At 45.4% G+C, this 19,450-nt stretch overlaps 1 protein-coding gene across 2 annotated transcripts in view; it reads right to left on the bottom strand.

Moving 5' to 3' along the window:
- STK39 (serine/threonine kinase 39) overlaps positions 1-19,450 on the bottom strand; it is a 362,307-nt gene that overhangs the window by 304,279 nt on the left and 38,578 nt on the right. For both annotated transcript variants that reach the window (XM_083153899.1, XM_083153898.1), the window contains exon 2: positions 284-396. In XM_083153899.1, coding sequence (XP_083010025.1) covers positions 284-396 — 113 coding nt within the window. The remainder of the gene's footprint in view (positions 1-283; positions 397-19,450) is intronic.

Raw genomic sequence — 19,450 nt, 5'->3', positions numbered from 1 at the left:
ACTCACAACACATGAATACTATGAAAGATGGTACGACATGAATTATAGCATACACAAATGTAGGTCTAATTAGTCCCAGACACTGATCTGTATAATTAAAATCATTAAAATCCTTTGAGGCAAAAGCTGAGAAAGGGTTTATCACAGATCCCTATCATCACAAGAGTATACAAGTTTTAATGTTGTTTGAAATAGTTTCAGTGTTTCCTGCTGATGGCAAAGTGGATATACAGTATTCTCTGTGATAATGGTAGCAAGTCCAAAAATAACACGCTGTACTTACAAGCAACTCATCCATGCTGGTCTGGCACTTTTCTAAGTTTATTCTTTTTATGGCCACTAGCTCCTGTCTGGGTTTGCATAGTGCTGCTTGAACCACTGCCGTCGCTCCGCTTCCTAAAGAAAAAAAGATATACCTGTATTAGCCGGCATAAAGATATTACAGTGGAACAGTGACTGACACATCAAATATCAAATTGGAACATTAGTTATGGCTGTGCAGATGTTTTAGGCACCAAATTTCCCGACTCACTCACTGATTCTGTAGATTATAACTAAGAGGTCTCTCTGCACACACTTTCAGGGCTGCAATAAGCCAGAAATCTGGACAATAAAGGAGTTTTCCATCACAGTATTTTGTTCAATTTGCTAAAGAGTTATGCTACCCATACACTTTATTGCAGGCAATCATTCGATTTCGACTACATCTGTTCCATAAATGAAATTATTTTATGCATACCATCAAATGCTGCATCGATAGATAGTATGTGCTGCACATAATATCTATCGAATCGCAGGAGCGATTGCATGTGGTTTTTAACCACATGCGATTGCTGAAATGCAATCTGTGGCTGGGGGGCGGAGGGAACGCTTTCGATGGGGTCGGGTTCTGGTCAACATGGTGTTTTTTTTGATACTTTACTGTCCAGGTGGGAAAAAAATGAGAATATAATATTGTGCTGAGAGCAGCGAGCCATGCGAGAGGAAGCGGTACACTTATACGGTGTCTGTGTCAACATAGGTCAACATAGATACCAAGAAGACCCAGAAATTGTCTATCCTATATACTGTAACCATAAGAAAAATAGACAGATAATTGCCTTATGGCTTCAGAGCAAGAGAAATGCGACCTTTGCTGCTGCCCAAAAATAAATGGTACAAACAGGACATTTCCCTAAGTAGATACAGAAGTAGTTCTATAAAGATACTGTAGCTCAATACATTTAGGGGCATATTGATGAAGCAGTGTAAATATCATCTCTTTTTACCATTATTTGTGGCCATTGATTGGGTCAAAGGTTGTCCTTTGACCCAATCAGACCCCCTCAGTGCACCCCATCCTGGGCATCTCGGCCACGCCAAGTGCCCTTTTTTTAATATGTATGTCTTATTCACAACATGAGAAGTGACAAAGCTAGAGTACATTGCACGGGTCAATGTGGATGTGATGTACTAGTACATCTACAGTACGTGCAAAGGAGTCTGAGTCCACATAGAAAGTGCTATGATGCAGCAACTATGGGTTTTTCTCACGGAGAATACCGCTGTGCCTAATTCATGACTGTGTACGTGTGTAAAACTAATACCTGTGCCTGGCATCTTCTATACGGCATTATACTGTGTTTGCGATGTGATACACTCAATTTAAACAGTGCACTGCAACTCCCGGAGAACATAAGTTATTCCAGGCATCTTGTGCCATACAGCGTATCCCAGGCACGGCCAAGCTATGGTCCTCCAGCTGTTGTCAAACTACACATCCCAGCATGCCTTGCCATAGTTTTAGCATTCCCTAATAGTAAAACTGTGGCAAGGCATGATGGGACTAGTAGTTTCACAACAGCTAGAGGGCCATAGTTTGGCATGAATACCACACCCTCCAACATGACCCATTCCATTAGGTACAAAATGCTACTGGACGTCTTTCTTAATTTAGGATTGCCTTTACCTGTGCTGAAACACCATTATCATCACTTAACACAGGTGACTGCAATTAATAATTAAGATGGCAGAAGAAAAACATTTTGGAATACTGGAATACTGTGTCCAGTTCTGGAGGCCATATCTTCAGAAGGATATAAATACATTAGAGAGTGTACAAAGAAGGGCAACTAAAATGGTGCATGGCCTACATCACAAAACTTACCTGGATAGACTAAAAGATCTGAACATGTATAGTTTGGAGCAGAGAAGGGAAAGGGGGGATATGATAGAAATCTTCAAATATACAGATGGGGCCGGGCTCTTCTTTGCTGACGAATCGCCAGAACCTCACCGCTGGCGATCCGCCAGCAGCCCGGCTCGCCATCTGACTGAGACGCGCGTGCAGTTTCCGTCGGCGGTGCGATGGGAACCCTGTCCGTCTCCACTTCAGGGAGACGGACAGGTTTAGGGGGGGGTGCGGGGAGGCTGTGGGGACCCCGGGTTACCGCCGACAAGCCGGCGGTGACCCGGGGGAAGCGCCGTCGGAAGGGGACGCGCACGCATCTCGTGCGCACGCGTCCCCTTTCGCTGTACAGATGGCTGGTGGTGGGGGATGGCGGCTGCCGTCGCCATCGCCATCCCCTGCAATGCTGAGCCCCGCTCCATCTGTATCAAGGGTTTTAACATAGAACAGGAGGGAAATTTTCTTCAAACGAAAAGAAGTAATAGAACACGAGGACATGCACTGAAACTGGAGGGAGGTAGGTTCAGGGGAAACGTTAGAAAAAATTACTTCACAGAAAGGGTAGTGGATAAGAGGAATAGCCTCCCATCAGAGGTGGTAGAGGCTAAGACAGTAGAACAATTTAAACATGCTTGGGATAGACATATGAATATCCTTACAAAGAAATAAGGATTAAAAAGGGTTGAGATTACCTAAAGGGTAAAAAAATGGGCAGACTAGATGGGCCAAATGGTTCTTATCTGCCGTCAAATTCTTTGTTTCTATGTTTCTATGGTATTCATGCCAGGTGTATGAGGACCAATCTGTATTACTCCAGCTGGGACAGTGCATTCAGAAGGATATAACAGCATAGTGATAGTAGACTTCGGTATCAGACCCAGCCATGCCACTGATTTATAAATGGATTACTTTGCATTTTTATAGACAACATATAATATAGTTTTATTACTTAGAATTAGGTTTATGGCATCACATAGGTAGAATGATTGCCCATTGATTCTCGGAAACTTCAATTGCTCTGCCGTTTTCTAGTGATGTAATTATGTTACCATCATTGGCCAAAAGAATACACAGAGGTGTCTGTCCCGCTACCATGGAGCTGGATACACTAATATTATCCTAGGACATGTAACATTTAAAATGAATAAAAATTCAATCACTATCAATGCTGTCAGCCAATTATAGTTGGTTATATGCAGCTCTGGGTCTGCTGACACTCCTTAGCTAAACAAAACATCATTTCTACTATATTAATAAAGATCCGGGCCAAGAACAAAAGCCGAGTGTAAAGCAAATACTGCTTTTGCCAGCAGAAGGATATGGAGTGAGATGAAATTACCTCAAGGGGAAAGACGTGGGATCATCACGTTCCCTTAACTTCTTCCTTTCTGCATGTTAAATAGCTTCATTCAGAAAGACTTTATACAGTAGCTGAAAGTACGCACACATACACCTAAGTGTATTCCCTAAACCATACAGCTCAACTTTTCAGACCCTTGAGGAGAGACAAATGTCGGCAATTGTGGGGGGGTGGCCTTGTGGTAGAGGGGCGTGGCCTATGATTGTGGCACTTCTGCAAGCAGGGGCTGGCTGGCAACTTTAGGCCTGGGGGGCAAGTCCACATACCTCCCAACTGTCACGATTCCGTCGGGACAGTCCCGATTTTCGGGTCCTGTCCCGACGTCCCACCCGCGGCAGGCATTGTCCCGCTGCGGGGGGTGGCAGTTGGGAGACCCCCCAATCTAGTAGAATAGACGCTGTGCGCATGCGCACAGCGTCTATTCTCGTATGAAAATGAGGTTGCGGCTAATTAGCATAAGCCGCGCCCTCATTTGCATACGCCCCGCCCCCTATTTCAACCGGACACAAGTTGGGAGGTATGAGTCCAGAGCACTGGCCCATGAGTAACAGCGTTTGGCTGAGTAAACCCCCTGCTCTCCCTGTGTAATAACAACAACGGGATGCAGTTGAAATCCCGGCGTTCAAAATCCTGACGCTTGAATCCCGACCGCCGAAATCCCGACACTTCCTCCCTCCGTGGGTGTCCACGTCACCCACAGAGGGAGAATAAATTAGTGTGCCAAGCGTAGCGAGGCACCGGGCCCGCTGCGTGGCGAGCACAGCAAGCCCGCAGGGGGGGGGGGGGAAGGAAAATCCACATCCCGCCCCTTGTCGGGATTTCGGCGGTCGGGATTTTGAACGCCAATCCCACAACAGTAGCAGGGCCCCGCAGGCTGCTCCTCTACTGCAATAATAAACTAGGACACCACATGCTGCTCCCCCTGTATAAAAAAAATAGGACACCACAGGCTGCTCCCCCTGCATAATAACAGGACACTACAGGCTGCTCCCCCTGCATAATAAAACGACACCACAGGCTGCTCCCCCTGCATAATAACACGACACACCACAGGCTGCTCTCCCTGCATAATAACACGACACCAAAGGCTGCTCCCCCTGCATAACTGGACACCACAGACTGCTCCCCCTGCATAATAATGACACCACAGACTGCTCCCTCTGCATAATAATGACACCACAGACTGCTCCCCCTGCATAATAATGACACCACAGACTGCTCCCCCTGCATAATAATGACATCACAGACTGCTCCCCCTGCATAATAAACAACGCCACAGGCTACTCCACCTGCATAATATCAGGACACCACAAGCTACTCCCCCTGCATTACAGGACTGAAGAGTCAGGACATCACAGGCTTCTCCTCAGTCCTGTTCTTCCCCTGTACAGATGCTCTTACCTGAGGCAGTGAGGCTGGGATCTTCACTGCCGCTGGGCGGACACCACAGGCTTCTCCTGCAGCACTAGCAGGGGGGAGGTGGACGCATAGGCCAGCCGCCGGAAGTAGGGTGCCGTGTGATGTTCGGCACAGGCAGGCTGCTTGTTGCTGCCGGTGCTCTGGCCTCTCGTCCTGCCCACAGCTCCGCCCCCTAGTGGCCTCCTGCACTCTCTAGACATGTCCCCAATGCAGGAGGCCGGTAGCCATTTTCTTAAAGCCCGGACAGAGCTAATGACCCGGGGAACGTGGCCAATACTCACTGGACCACCAGGCGGCCCTCGGTACTGATTGACAAGGCGGCCTGGGGGGCACATGGCACCCTGCCCCCCGGCCCAGCCCGCCCCTGTCTGCAAGGCAGATGCCATATTAATGAGCTGCTGGCCATGGCTCCTGTACCTCTCTCCCAGTGAATAGACCAGTGGTAGCCAACTCCAGTCCTCGAGAGCTACCAATAGTTCAAATTTTCCAGACAACCTAGCTGCTGCACAGGTGCACTCATTACTCACTAACACATTTTAAAAGATCCACAGGTGGAGCTAATTACTTCACTTTCTGTGAGGAGACCTGGAAAACATGAACTGTTGGTAGCACTCGAGGACTGGAGTTGGCTACCCCAGGAAGAGACGCATGCCCACATCTTCTATTCACCTCTGCTCTGCTACGCATCAGAAGGGGGAGGATCAGAGGGTCTAACGACTGCCAAAATAGTTATCCAGGAAGGCTTACTTTCTATATACAGTAGAATGTGTTAGACAGAAAGATTTATAATAAATAGTTTCTATTGCCACCAAATGTATACTATGTGAACAATTATTACTATTATTATTGTTGTTATTATTATTATTGTCATGACTTTTTTTGCCTTAACAATTTCTTGTGATTTCAAATTATATTTTACTAAGAGAACGATACTTAGGACATAATTGGGTACTTGTGAGTTATCCGGGCGTCCGATTTTTAAATCGGGTCGGATCGGGACATCGCATCGCATCGCATGCGACCATCGGATGCGATGCGATGCGATGCGATGCGATGACCAGATTTTTCCATAGGAATCAATGTTAAAATGGACTGAGTCCATTTTAACATGGAATTCAATGGGAAAAAGGGGTCCTTTTCATACCCCTACTATCCAAGTGGGCATGGAGTTGGATATAAACCTGTGGCGAGCGTAGCGAGCCACCGAGCCCGAAGCGTGGCGAGCGTAGCGAGCCCCGCGAGGGGACACGGAATACCGTCCCCTCGCGGGGCTCGCTTCGCTCGCCACGCTTCGGGCTCGGTGGCTCGCTACGCTCGCCACAGGTTTATATCCAACTCCATGCCCACTTGGATAGTAGGGGTATGAAAAGGACCCCTTTTTCCCATTGAATTCCATGTTAAAATGGACTCAGTCCATTTTAACATTGATTCCTATGGAAAAATCGGGTCATCGCATCCGATGGTCGCATGCGATGCGATGCGATGCGATATCGCATCGCATCGCATCTGATTGTATGCCTTAACTTAAGGCATACAATCAAAAAATCGGACGCCCAGATAACTCACAAGTACCCATAATTGTTTTAACATATGAATAATAACCAGCCGAGTAACTATAGCAAGGGGCACACATCATCGGTTCTCCATGTCATAATGGCAACCAGCTTCAAATGGTCAGAGTAAGGCTGGAATCCCTACGGAAGTTGGCTATGTACAAGCTGACCAATCAGCACATCTTCATTTGAACGGGGCTCAGTGAGGAGCAGTAGCACCAGTGTTATTTTTTTTTTCTAGTGAGGGTGCTACATGGATTGGAGAGGACAAAATCCCTAAATATTGTTAGTAATAAATTGGTGAACAAAGAATTGACAGTGTTTTTTGTTTTTTTGTACAATAAAACACATCCACATGTGGGTCTGTGTACTGCCCTTTTCTTTATAACTTTTACAGGTGTAGAATAAGTGCCAGGGGCCCTTAATGTCTGGGTATTGTGGCACTGTGGTTTGAAAAGTGGTCGCCACTTCTCTGTAGATTACAGACTATTACAGGTTGTACTTTATAATTGTTTTTCTATTCATAATTACAATGGAAGTGTAATTTGTATTATGACAGGTCCTACTCTGTGATTGGTCCTGCCACAATTGGAAGATAAATGAATATATAAAAAAAGCAATACCTCTATTATCTCACTGTTATCAGTCAGTATCTAGTATACATGAGCGGACTCTCATGCTGCCAAAACTGTTATACCAACAATTACTGCCTACCCTAATAATAGATTCCTGAAGGTTTGCTACTGTATTTGTGGTTTCAATTTCAAAATCCTTCCTCTTCTACCATGATTTATGAACTGCCAGACCTTCTGTTCTAATCACCTATTAGCCAGGTTTTATATAATACTACATTGCCCCTAGGCAAGTGTCAGACTGGGGCATGATGGGTCCCTTGGGTGGGCTGCAGTAGTAGGCACAAATCCCAGCACTACCATAGGAGCAGATAAGGACGCTTACGCACCCGCAGAGGAAAAATCATTGATGGTTGCTCACCATCGAATGATTTTTCCTCTCTTCGCAGCTAAAAGTAAGCCTGGAATGACTTTTATGCTGCACGGAGATGGCCGAATTGGGGGCAAGCGCTGACATCATGTGACATGATCTGCATGCTTCACACAGGTAGGGGCATGCCTGCGCTGTGACGGGTCCGCCCAGGGTTTCTATGACCCACCGATTTTGTAGGCACACCCATGAAACACTGGGCAGGACTGTTGGAATGTCCCCTGCCTGTCGCTCAGGAAGCAAGCACCCTGGGAAATGAAAAATTAGCCAAAATCGCTCGCTGTGGAGGTCTTTACATGCGCATAATTGCACTTGCGCAGACCCCCATCATAGGGGACGGAGACGAATCTGCCCCAAAGTGAGAACAGTTCTTCCGCTAACCTCTTGTTGGTATAATATACCAGGCTTATATTGGAACAGAGAAGCGAGTATATTCTAATGCATGGGTCTTCAAACTGTGGCCCTCCAGATGTTGTGAAACTATAAATCCCAGCAAGCCTTGACACAGTTTTAACACTCCCTTATAGCAAAACTGTGTCAAGGCATGCTGGGATTTGTAGTTTCACAACATCTGGAGGGCCACAGTTTGAAACCCATGTTCTAACGTATCAGGGAAAGCAGACTCTCTCTGTTTTAACACAGAGTTAAGTTTTTCAGGGGCAGATTTATTAAGCTCGGTGAAGTGATAAAGTGTCTGGTTTTTATCACCGGCCAATCAGCTCATAACTGAAGTTACAGCCTTGGTTTGAAAAATGACAGGTAGGAGCTGATTGGCTGGTGATAAAAACCAGACACTTTATCGCTTCACCAAGCTTAATAAATCTACCCCACCGTGCTATCTGGTTATGTACTGTAACTGTATGAAGATTTTTTCTTTTACTGGGGGTACTTACAGTAAATGTATATATATATATATATATATATACAGTATTGCATGGTTATGGGGTATTCAATGTTTGATTCCGACTGACGGAAAGTTTCCAATTGGAATCACGGCCAAAACTGTGTCAATTTGACCGTCGCTATTCAATGCAATGACAGTCAGAAGCGTTCCGTGGGATTACACGTGTATTTGGTTTGAAAACGACCGCGGATTCCTGAATACTTTTGAGTTCATGCTGATTCAACTTTTCAGACAGTCAAATCTGACAGGCTTCAATGCAGTTGGGTATTTCTGAAGTATTGGCATACTGTACATTGAATTTTAACATCAGAGTTAAGGCCCATACACACTTGACGATTTTCAGCTGAAAATCGCCTAGTGTGTATGGCTGAGTGCTGCCCGACTAGCGATGATGCGCGCTCCCGCATCATCGCTAGGAAAGTCCACTGTCGGCTGGTTTTACCAGCATGCCTCAGGTGTCTGATGTGCACACGGATGATACTAAGCAGCGATGGATATAGCAACGCTTCAAAGAATCTGTCAGTGAGCACCTTTTATGCTAAGCACCTCCTGAGGCCATTGTACAATTTTGCACAGGCTATGGTACGAGATCCACATACACTGCTGAGTCAGACCCTATGGTTATACACGGCTGCGTTTTTTTAAGGGACCATTAAAGCTACAAATCATTTTACTTGCACTCTATAAGTAGCTACTTTGGTGTGCCAGGGTTTAGGAGATGCACAGCCGGTGGTGCAATAGACTCATGCCCAGGTTTAAAACATTCCCAGGGACACCTTTATTGCATGAATCACTGGGAAATGGACACTGCAGCCATTTTTCCAGTGATATCTGCAGCTGATCTCGAGATGTAGAGGTGTGCAAGGAGTGTGGCCCCCCTGGACCCAGGGTGCGCTGGCACCCATTATAGATATGCCAATGAGATGGCACCTGGAGCTGTAAATATCCATACAGATGTTACACTTGACTGTTCATTTATACAACAGTATAACTGGTTTTATAACATCGAATGCTGGAAAACAGTGTTTAATAAATGGTTTAGAAGTCTTTTATCATCTAGTATATCACGTGTCTGCCCTGCTTTGCCCAGGACACCACAGGACTGTTTCTTAGCTACAGCAGATGAACTTCAATAACGCAGAAAAAGGACCTTTTTTTTAATTAAAATTTGACTTGTTAAAAGTGACTCTGTGAAATCCCCTGGTGTGGAAAGAGATTTAAAAACAAAATGATCATGGTAATTTAATACAGGGCAGGTTGACTTGTCATCTGCTTTTATTTCATTTACATATTGTGAACTATGGCTACACTTTGAATGAATACAGATTCAACGGAGAAAAAAAGAAATTTAGTGGGACACTAAGCAGGAAGTACCACCAAAGGGCCGAATGTTTTCTTGCACCAGAACGAGAGCATATAATGGGGGTTATTCTGTTCCATTCGCAAAGACCGTATGTTCGCACGGGGACCGATGTTTGGCATATGCGCAGCATCATTTCTGCGGCTATGCCATTGCCGCGTGTGTGCGGCCACGGCGAACAGTTTGCCAGGTGCACGCACCCAACATTGCGGGCAAAGGGCATGGGGCGACGGGGGCCCATGGGAATGCCCAGCGTTTCATGGGCGTTTCCATGAAAACCGCCCAGTGACGTGGACTGCCTGCCCACTTCCTTCTGAATGCCCATGCACATCTAAGGTTACCTAAGAGTAACCTTAGATGGGCGTGGGTCTTCCACATCATTTGATGGCATTATTATATGGCACCCCCCACTATCCATGTCATCCCGAAGCGTGGCAAGCTCAGCGAGCCCTGAGAGGGGCGGCGGTACACCTCCGATCGACGGCATGCAATGCGATGCGATTTCACTACGTTTGCGTACGTAGTACATTTGGGCGCCCAGATAATACACAAGTGCCCTTTATTTTTATACTGCAATATAGATATCAGTTAGAAGTACAAACCCCACCCAAATCTAACTCACTCTGCACATGTTACATCAGCCCCACATGCAGTGCACATGGTTGTGTCCATTAGAGAGGGATTGTGCCTTTCCGAGTGAATCAGAATAACCCCCAATATGTATTTGCAGTATGACTATAAACATGCTGATCTATATACTGTAGAATACCGTTTTAATTATAATGTCGCACTCATTCTATCTCACATCTCGATGAACTTCAAAATGTATTAATTAAAATGGATAATACATGGCATTTAATTTAATCTTCGTATGCATGTTCACTGTCTGTTATTTAATTCCACAGCTGTACAAAGCAATCAGATATAATTAGTCCAAGCCCATTAAAACCACTCAAAGGTGTTACTGGAACATCTGCCTACAGCCATACACCTGATATCCTAAGTAGCTACACTTCACTGCAAAACCCATGGCTCCTGCGATATGAATATTAAATCAGTATTGAAAACTATTATCTTTTCATTTGTTTAAATGAGTCATTGCTAATATGGTCAATGAATCATTGAATAATGTTACATTTACAAAATTGTAGCACAGAACGCATGACAGACAAAGGGGACAGCTGAGAAAAGCAAACAGGTGGTAGTGAGTTCCAAGGTGTGCCCCGCGTGTGGACGTGTACAACGAGCTCAAAGCTTGGCGAGCGCAGTGAGCCCCGCGAGGGGACGCAGAATACACATCAAGTAATCCGCTGCGCTCGCCACGCTTTGGCCTAGTTTTACGCGTCCCCTCGCAGGGCTCGCTTCGCTCACGCTTCAGGCTTGGTGGCTCGCTGCGCTCGCCACACTTTATATAATCAACTCCACGCCGACGTGGATAGTGGGGGTATGAACAGGTCAGGAGCCTCGCTGCGCTTGCCGTGCTTCGGGCTGACGTGGATAGTGGTGGTGTGCTAAATCGCATTGCAGATTGAATCGTATGCAAATTGTATGCAAATGGTATACGATTTGCATACGATTTGGTATACGATATGGCATGCGATCCGCGGGTATGGGCGCCGTGATAATACACAAGTAGCCAAATATTCTCTTAAAGTGTTTATTTGGACTTAATTGCTTAACTGATTTGATCAAGTTATGGCATTGATCTCTTATCAAAGGATTACAATGATTCTTACTTTTCTATTTCTTCCTCACAATAGTCATCTCACCCTTCACTTTTTTTCTACCACTTTTGTACATCACATTATTGGGTGTATTTTTATGTAAACTCCTTTTATTTTTCACAAAATTATTGTATGTGAATACAGTCTAGCCACGCCATAATACCTTTTAGACATCTAAAGTCTTTTGTTCCTAATACTTTTATATTTTTTTGTTAATTGAATATATTAATTGTAACGTAATCTGTTCTCATCGCATTCGTTGGGTTACCGCATTTCAACTACTTGTGAAATTACTTTTTAACAAGCTATCAATTAATCTTCTGGACTTTTTCCATTTGGCTTCATCGACTATGGACCATTTACTAATTATTGGTTACCCTTACCTTTAAGGAACTTGAATGGTCGTGCTGCCTTTTATTGCATCTGATTATTGTTATTTTATATGTATAGCGTCATTAAGAGTTTTGTTGTAATTTCTCAATCTCTCTCTCTCTCTCTCTCTCTCTCTCTCTCTCTCTAAATGTAATGTCCCTTTAAACTTTACTTACTGTACCTGACTATCTGAACTAACTCATTTAGGTTTTCAGCCCAAAAGAATAAAATAAATCTGTTTCTCACCCTAAGACAGAGTGCTTCTTCGTCCTGACTTCATCCTCACCTGTCCTCATTATTTCTACATTTGCAGAGCTGCTATATAATGTGATAATAATGCTTCGCTTATCACATATTCCTCAAGGTCATTCTGACTTTGCATTAGATCAGCAGAGCATCACTGCATTATATCAATAGGTTTGCTGCTGGCAGTAGTCACATCACCACATGACAGTAAAGTCATTAGCACACTGAAACAATGAGATGTAATACAGCAATATAAAAGCGAAAGGGAAATACATTAGTTATCTAGGCATTTGCAGAAACATTTTTGTTGTTGCTTAGTTTTCATTATAAGCAATATTATGTAACAATTAAAAAAAGTAAAGTTTGAGTAAGTTATGAGGAAAGCTACTCAACTAATACGGAGTGATTCAAATAAATGCGATGTGCATGATCAAGCACACTGCTGAGAATTGTGGTAGAGCAACAATACAGAATTCTCTGTGCATCCCAATGGGATTCAGAGGAATAGATAGGTTTGTGGCTTTAAGTTGCAGGGGGATTGTCACGGACGACCGCGGCGGGTCACGGCGGGTCTGGTAATCACCTCTCCGAGCCCGCCGCCGCCTGTCCGTGCTGAGGCTGGATGCCGGGTGCCATCAGAGTTCCGGGTCTCGGGCTGCTGGGGAGCGTTGCATGCTGGGGGCAGGTCCCGGGAGGCTTGGGGGAGTTGTGGCTGAGGCGAGAGGCTGGCGCCGCCATCTTGGTTTTGGGCAAAAGCAGATTGGCTGCCAGAATAAGTGTCCTGCCTCCCTGCACTGTCTAGCCAATGGCAGCCGCCCACTATGTATTTAGGGGATCTGCCTTGGCTTACCTGTGTCAGTGCAAAGGTCTTTCTTGCCTAGTGCAGGTGGATACTTCTGGCTTACTCCTGGCCTCTGCTGGTCCGCAGTTCAGTCCGCCCTGCTTATGTCTCCGGTATCCTGACCTCCTCGCTGCCTCCTTGGTCTCCAGTCCGTGATCTCGGTTCCCAGTCTCCGGTTACCACTCAGCCTCCGTCGGTCGTACCCGACTTCCATGCTCGGATATCCCGAGATCTCCTACACTGCAGTCTTTCCCATAAATTACCTGGATCATCACCCACTTCTTTACCGTGCCTTAGCTGGAGTCAGTTTCCTTCATCCAAGCCAGTCCTTCACCATAAGCTCGTCTATTCAGCCATACACCCCTCTTCTCCAAAAACTCGGGGTCTCCCTCAGTACCGCTGGTTTTACAGAGACTTTTTGCAAGACGTATTGCCCATTTCCTTTCTAGGATACCTCTCAAAGACTTTATTTGGGACTTTCCTTATTTCACGATTTCAAAGCAGTATTTGAAAAGTGTTCTGATTATTATTTATGAAACCTTCTATAATAAAGCCAGCTCGTTTCAACCCTACTACTTCTGGTCGTCAAGTAGTTCCTTAACACCACACGAACCTACCTAGCCCTCCATCTGTGACAGGCATACAGTCTGAAGACCAGCATCTCACATGTATCACTAATAACTGAACAGCCTCCATGGAGTCAGAAGAATTGAAGAAACTGACTTAAAAGGATTGGAAGACTCCCGGCTGGTGGTAACTGGATGATCTGAATGGATGTGATGACACTTGATTACAATTACATGTCATCTTCAGCCAAAACCTCCTACTGATTCTGGAAGTCAGTAATGAAACCATTTCTTTTGTGTAGGTACATCATGCTTTGCAAGAAGCTTCTTCTTTCCGAACACATCTGATTGTGATCATATACCTTTATCTCTTATGTTGCCCCTCTTGTTTTTTCAATACCAAATGGACTAGGTAGAATGCTTAATGGATGTAGATGATAGGTCAATTTTTTATTTATTTTTGCAATATGGCTACAGTATGTTATCATCATTCATTGAAAGAATATCTGCGTACGAATGTCAGACTTATCACATGGAACAACACAGATACTCACTAGTGGGGCCAGTTGATTTTCGGTCGCATAACGTTACATTCGATATGATATGGTCGCTGATTATCCTAATGATTTATGTAGATTTGGAACTAATTTGTGTCATCTGTCTAACCATATATTTGATATTTTTGTTCTGTAAATCCTTTGTCTGAACATGTTTTATATGTACATTTCTCTTTTACGTTACTTTATGCTATGTGTGTTATTTTTTTTTAATAACATAATTTTTTTTTTAAAGAATGGGCTGATTAGTTGCCAGATTCTCTCATAGTCTAAAGGTGGCCATACACACGCAGATTTATCTGCAGATCTGTCTGGTTGGAACAAAAACATGGTTATAGATGAGAGCAAATGACAGTTGACCATTTGCTTGGAAATGCTGGAAAACTGTCACTCATCCATAACCATGTTTTTGTTCCAACCACCCAGATCTGAAGATAAATCTTACTAGTGTATGGGCACCTTTAGGCTGATTTCAATTACAAATCGTGTTAATTTACAGCAACTGTCACTTTTTGCGGTAAAAATTGGCTTCCCGCAATAAGCAAATTTAATTGCAAATTCGCAAAGCATGTGATTATCGCAAAAATTGTTGCCAGCAGTAAAAGTAAAAATTTTAAATCTGCCTGTACCTCCCGGCATTGTAATGCCCGGCATTAGGGGAACGCCCAACGTTTTATGGGCATCAGGGCAGTCTAAATATTTGCCAGGGCCCCATGGCAAAATAATTTAGTGGGTACCCTCTCCTCACCTCGCTTACGCACAGGCAGCGGCGTCTGGGCAGCAGTGGCTGGGAGCTTGTAGTGCTATTTGCTGGGCGGCGGGCAGGAAGCACTGCTGAATTTGAAAAGACTGGCCAGATGCTGATTGACTGAGAGAATTCAGTGATTGGCTGTATTCTCTCAGCCATTCAGCATCCGGCCAGTCTTTTCAAATTCAACAGCACTTCCTTCCCGTCCCGCTGGCCAGAAAATTGCGGCGCTACAAGCTTAAAGCCACCGCTGCCCGGAACCTGCTGCCCGCCACCGCGACTCAGCAGCTCCCTGGAGCAGTGCCGTCTTCCCCATTGGGGTGGGTCCCTAGAAACCTTGGTCCCCCGGGCAACTGCCCATTAAGCCCAATGGGAGAGATGGCACTGATGGGCATCCCTAAAGTAAACACTGGGCGTTCCCCTAGAAACACAGGTGTGGTGAATCAGGCCCTTAGAATGATTTGCTGTAAATTCACTTACACAGCACATTTCTAAGTATTAACCCCTTCCCGACATTTGACGTATATATACGTCATGGCCGGGATGTACTTCCCGACACATGACGTATATATACGTCATGACTTCAAAGTGCCACTGCGTCTCGAGATGCAGTGACAGAGGGACGATGTCTGCTGTCCCTGACAGCAGACATGTCCCTGCATGCCCAGGGGGGGCTGCGATGCCGCCCCCCCGTCGGCGATCGCTGTGATTGGCTGTTCAGTGTGAACAGCCATTCACAGCGTTTTCCTGTGTTACTGGCGAATCAGACGCTCGGTAACACAGGTGTCAATCACCGCCGGGCGTCAGGGGGCATGAGGGGGTCATCGGTGACGACGACACCTCACCCCACCTGCCCCCTTCCCGACATTTGACGTATATATACGTCATGGCCGGGATGTACTTCCCGACACATGACGTATATATACGTCATGACTTCAAAGTGCCACTGCGTCTCGAGACGCAGTGACAGAGGGACGATGTCTGCTGTCCCTGACAGCAGACATGTCCCTGCATGCCCAGGGGGGGCTGCGATGCCGCCCCCCCCGTCGGCGATCGCTGTGATTGGCTGTTCAGTGTGAACAGCCATTCACAGCGTTTTCCTGTGTTACTGGCGAATCAGACGCTCGGTAACACAGGTGTCAATCACCGCCGGGCGTCAGGGGGCATGAGGGGGTCATCGGTGACGACGACACCTCACCCCACCTGCCCCCAAGGCTGTGATTGGTCCGTGGGACCCACGGACCAATCACAGCCAAGGCGCGTGATTTAAACTAACGGTGACTGCGCTGCAGACGCCATTCCGGTCTGGAATTGCGTGCAGAGCGGTCACCGTGCCAATCTGTCGTGATACATACCTGATCCTTGCCTGAAACTTACCTGATCACCGCTGATCACCGCTGGTAGCGTGCTGCCAGCAGCTGGATACTTCCTGGATCTTGTGACTTCTGTGTGTGCTGCTGCAGCAGTGTCATAGAGTCACAGATCGTGAGAGATAGGGACAGATAGTGACAGAGAGTGATAGAGAGTGATAGAGAGTGATAGAGAGTGATAGATAGTGAGAGATAGAGAGAGATAGTGACAGAGAGTGATAGAGTGCTATATTTTGTGTCTGCTACCCCCCCTTTTGTGCTGATCAGTATATCTGTGCTGATCAGCAACTTTTTGGGGGTGCAGGGTTTTTTTTTTTTATATATACCTGTCAGTTGCTGCCAGTTGCACTGTCAGTTGCACCAAAGGTTGTGCACCTGCTGCCCCTCACTGGTAATCAGTGTCGCATCACTGATCACCTTTTTTTTTTTTTTTTTGAGGGTGCTGTGGGGTCTTTTTTTTAATTTTTTTTTATCAAATTTTTTTGTTCAAATTCCTGTTGCCTTTGAGCGCTGTTCAGTGACGGACGTTACTGACCAACATCTGTGCTCAATTTTTGGCGCAGGACCTTTTTTTTTTTTTTCTGCACTACATACACACTACACACTACATACTACATTGAAATAAAGTTTGTACCCCCCCTACACTATACACGTGTTGAAACATTTCACTACCAGAAACACAAAAATAAAAATGGCATCCCAAATGTCATCCCAAATGTCATCCCAGTCATCCAGAAGAATGTATTCAGCGGAGGAGGCATATGCCATGCTTGCCTCTGACTCTGACACAGCCAGTGAGGCAAGCGGGGAATTTGAAGGATTCATCTTAAGCTCCTCTTCCTCCTCTAGTGATGAGGGACCCCCTCAAAGACGCCCCCGTAGAGCAGCTGAGACACCCCCCCCAATAATTGATCTCGTATGGACCCCACCACCAGACAATTTTGAGCCCCAGGTTCCTGAGTTTTTGGCCATCCCAGGAATCCAATTTGATTCCACAGGTCTCAGAGAAATTGACTTTTTCAAATTATTTTTCTCTGATGATTTTATAAATTTAATGGTGGACCAAACTAATTTATATGCCCAGCAGTTTATTGCTCAAAACCCCACGTCATAATTTGCTAGGTGGACCCCTGTAGATGCAGTAGAGATTATGACGTTTTGGGGTCTGGTGTTTCATATGGGCATAGTAAAAAAGCCAGAAATTAGGCAATATTGGAGTACAGATGTTCTGTACAGCACCCCACTTTACCGTATGGCCATGACCCGGACTCGTTTTGAGTTAATCCTTAAATTTTTGCATTACAACGATAATGCACAGTGCCCATCCAGAGATGATCCCACCTTTGACCGGCTATTCAAAGTCAGGCCGGTCATTGATCATTTCAGTGCCAAATTTGAAGAGATGTACATCCCAGATAAATTCATTTGCATAGACGAGTCCCTTATACAATTTAAAGGAAGGGTTAAATTCCGCCAGTACCTTCCCAATAAGAGGGCAAGGTATGGCATAAAAATGTATAAGCTGTGTGAAAGCACCTCAGGGTACACTCACAGGTTTAGGATATATGAAGGGAAGGGTTCAAGAATTGAACCGCCAGAATGCCCCCCCTCCCTCGTAGGTGTTAGTGGAAAAATTGTCTGGGATTTAGTGCACCCCTTCCTGGATAAAGGTTATCACCTCTATGTGGATAACTTTTACACTAGCATCCCCCTGTTTAAGGCCCTTGGTTCAAGAGGTACAGCAGCTTGCGGTACTGTGCGCAAGAACCAAAGAGGCCTCCCAAAAACGCACATTGCCCAAGTAATGAGAAGGGGTGAAAGCAGGGGAATATGCACCGGAAATATGTTGTTGGTCAAATATAAGGACAAGAGGGATGTCCTTATACTGACAACAATTCACGGAGACAGTACCACCTCCGTCCCTGTACGAGGTACCAGTACCCACACCTCAAAACCTAATTGTATCCTGGATTACAATAAGTACATGGGCGGAGTGGATCTTTCAGATCAGGTACTGAAGCCGTACAGTGCCCTGCGGAAAACAAAAATCTGGTACAAGAAGCTGGCCGTGTATATCATCCAGATGGCACTGTATAACGCTTACGTGCTATTCCGTTCTACCAGCCAGAGGGGGACATTTATGCACTTTCAAGAGGAAGTCATAAAGGGCCTAATATTTGGGAACCAGCAGGCAGAGGGCCACAGTACTTCTAGTACTGGCCCCCGTATTGTACCAGGGCAGCATTTTCCTGATGAAATCCCCTCCACTGGAAAAAAGGGCAGGACACAAAAAAGGTGCAAAGTTTGCTATAAAAAGGGAATAAGAAAGCAAACTATTTTCCAGTGTGACACTTGCCCCGACAAACCCGGCCTATGTATAAAGGAGTGTTTTAAAATATACCACACATCTATGGATTATTAGGTTCATAATTTCACCGTGCTTCGGGGGTCTTGCTAATGCCACATAGCACCCACCATTCATTCCACCAGAATCTGAGCCGCAAAATCCAAAAATCACTCCTTCCCTTCTGAGTCCTGCCATGCACCCAACTGGTATTTTTTGGTCACATGTGAGGCATTGCCATACTCGGGAGAAATTGGGGCACAGATTTTGGGGTGCTTTTTCTCCTTCATACCTTCTGAAAATGAAAAATTTTGAGCCAGAACTGCATTTTTGTGTAAAAAAATTTAATTTTTCATTTTCACTGCCCAGTTGTATCAAAATTGGTGAAACCCCTGGGGGTTTGAAATGTACACTATACCCCTAGATGAATTCCCTGAGGGGTGTAGTTTGCAAAATGGGGTCACTTGTGGGGGGGTTCCACTGTATTGGTGCTTTGTGGGTCTTGCTAATGCGACATAGCACCCACCAACATTCCACCAGAATCTGTGCTGCAAAATCCAAATATCACTCCTTCCCTTCTGAGTCCTGCCACTTTTTGGTCACACATGAGGCATTGCCGTACTCGGGAGAAATTGGGGCACAGATTTTGGGGTGCCTTTTCTCCTTCATACCTTCTGAAAATGAGAAATTTTGAGCCAGAACTGCATTTTTGTGTAAAAAAATGTAATTTTTAATTTTCACTGCCCAGTTGTATCAAAATTGGTGAACCCCCTGGGGGTTTGAAATGTACACTATACCCCTAGACGAATTCCCTGAGGAGTGTAGTTTGCAAAATGGGGTCACTTGTGGGGGGGTTCCACTGTATTGGTGCTTTGGGGGTCTTGCTAATGCGACATAGCACCCACCAACATTCCACC

The sequence above is a fragment of the Crinia signifera genome, chromosome 7 (assembly GCF_055691185.1).
Source record: "Crinia signifera chromosome 7, ASM5569118v1, whole genome shotgun sequence".
NCBI classification, from domain to species: Eukaryota; Metazoa; Chordata; class Amphibia; order Anura; family Myobatrachidae; genus Crinia; species Crinia signifera.
Note: the sequence above shows the minus strand (reverse complement) of the source record. Positions and strands in the feature narration are given on the sequence as shown.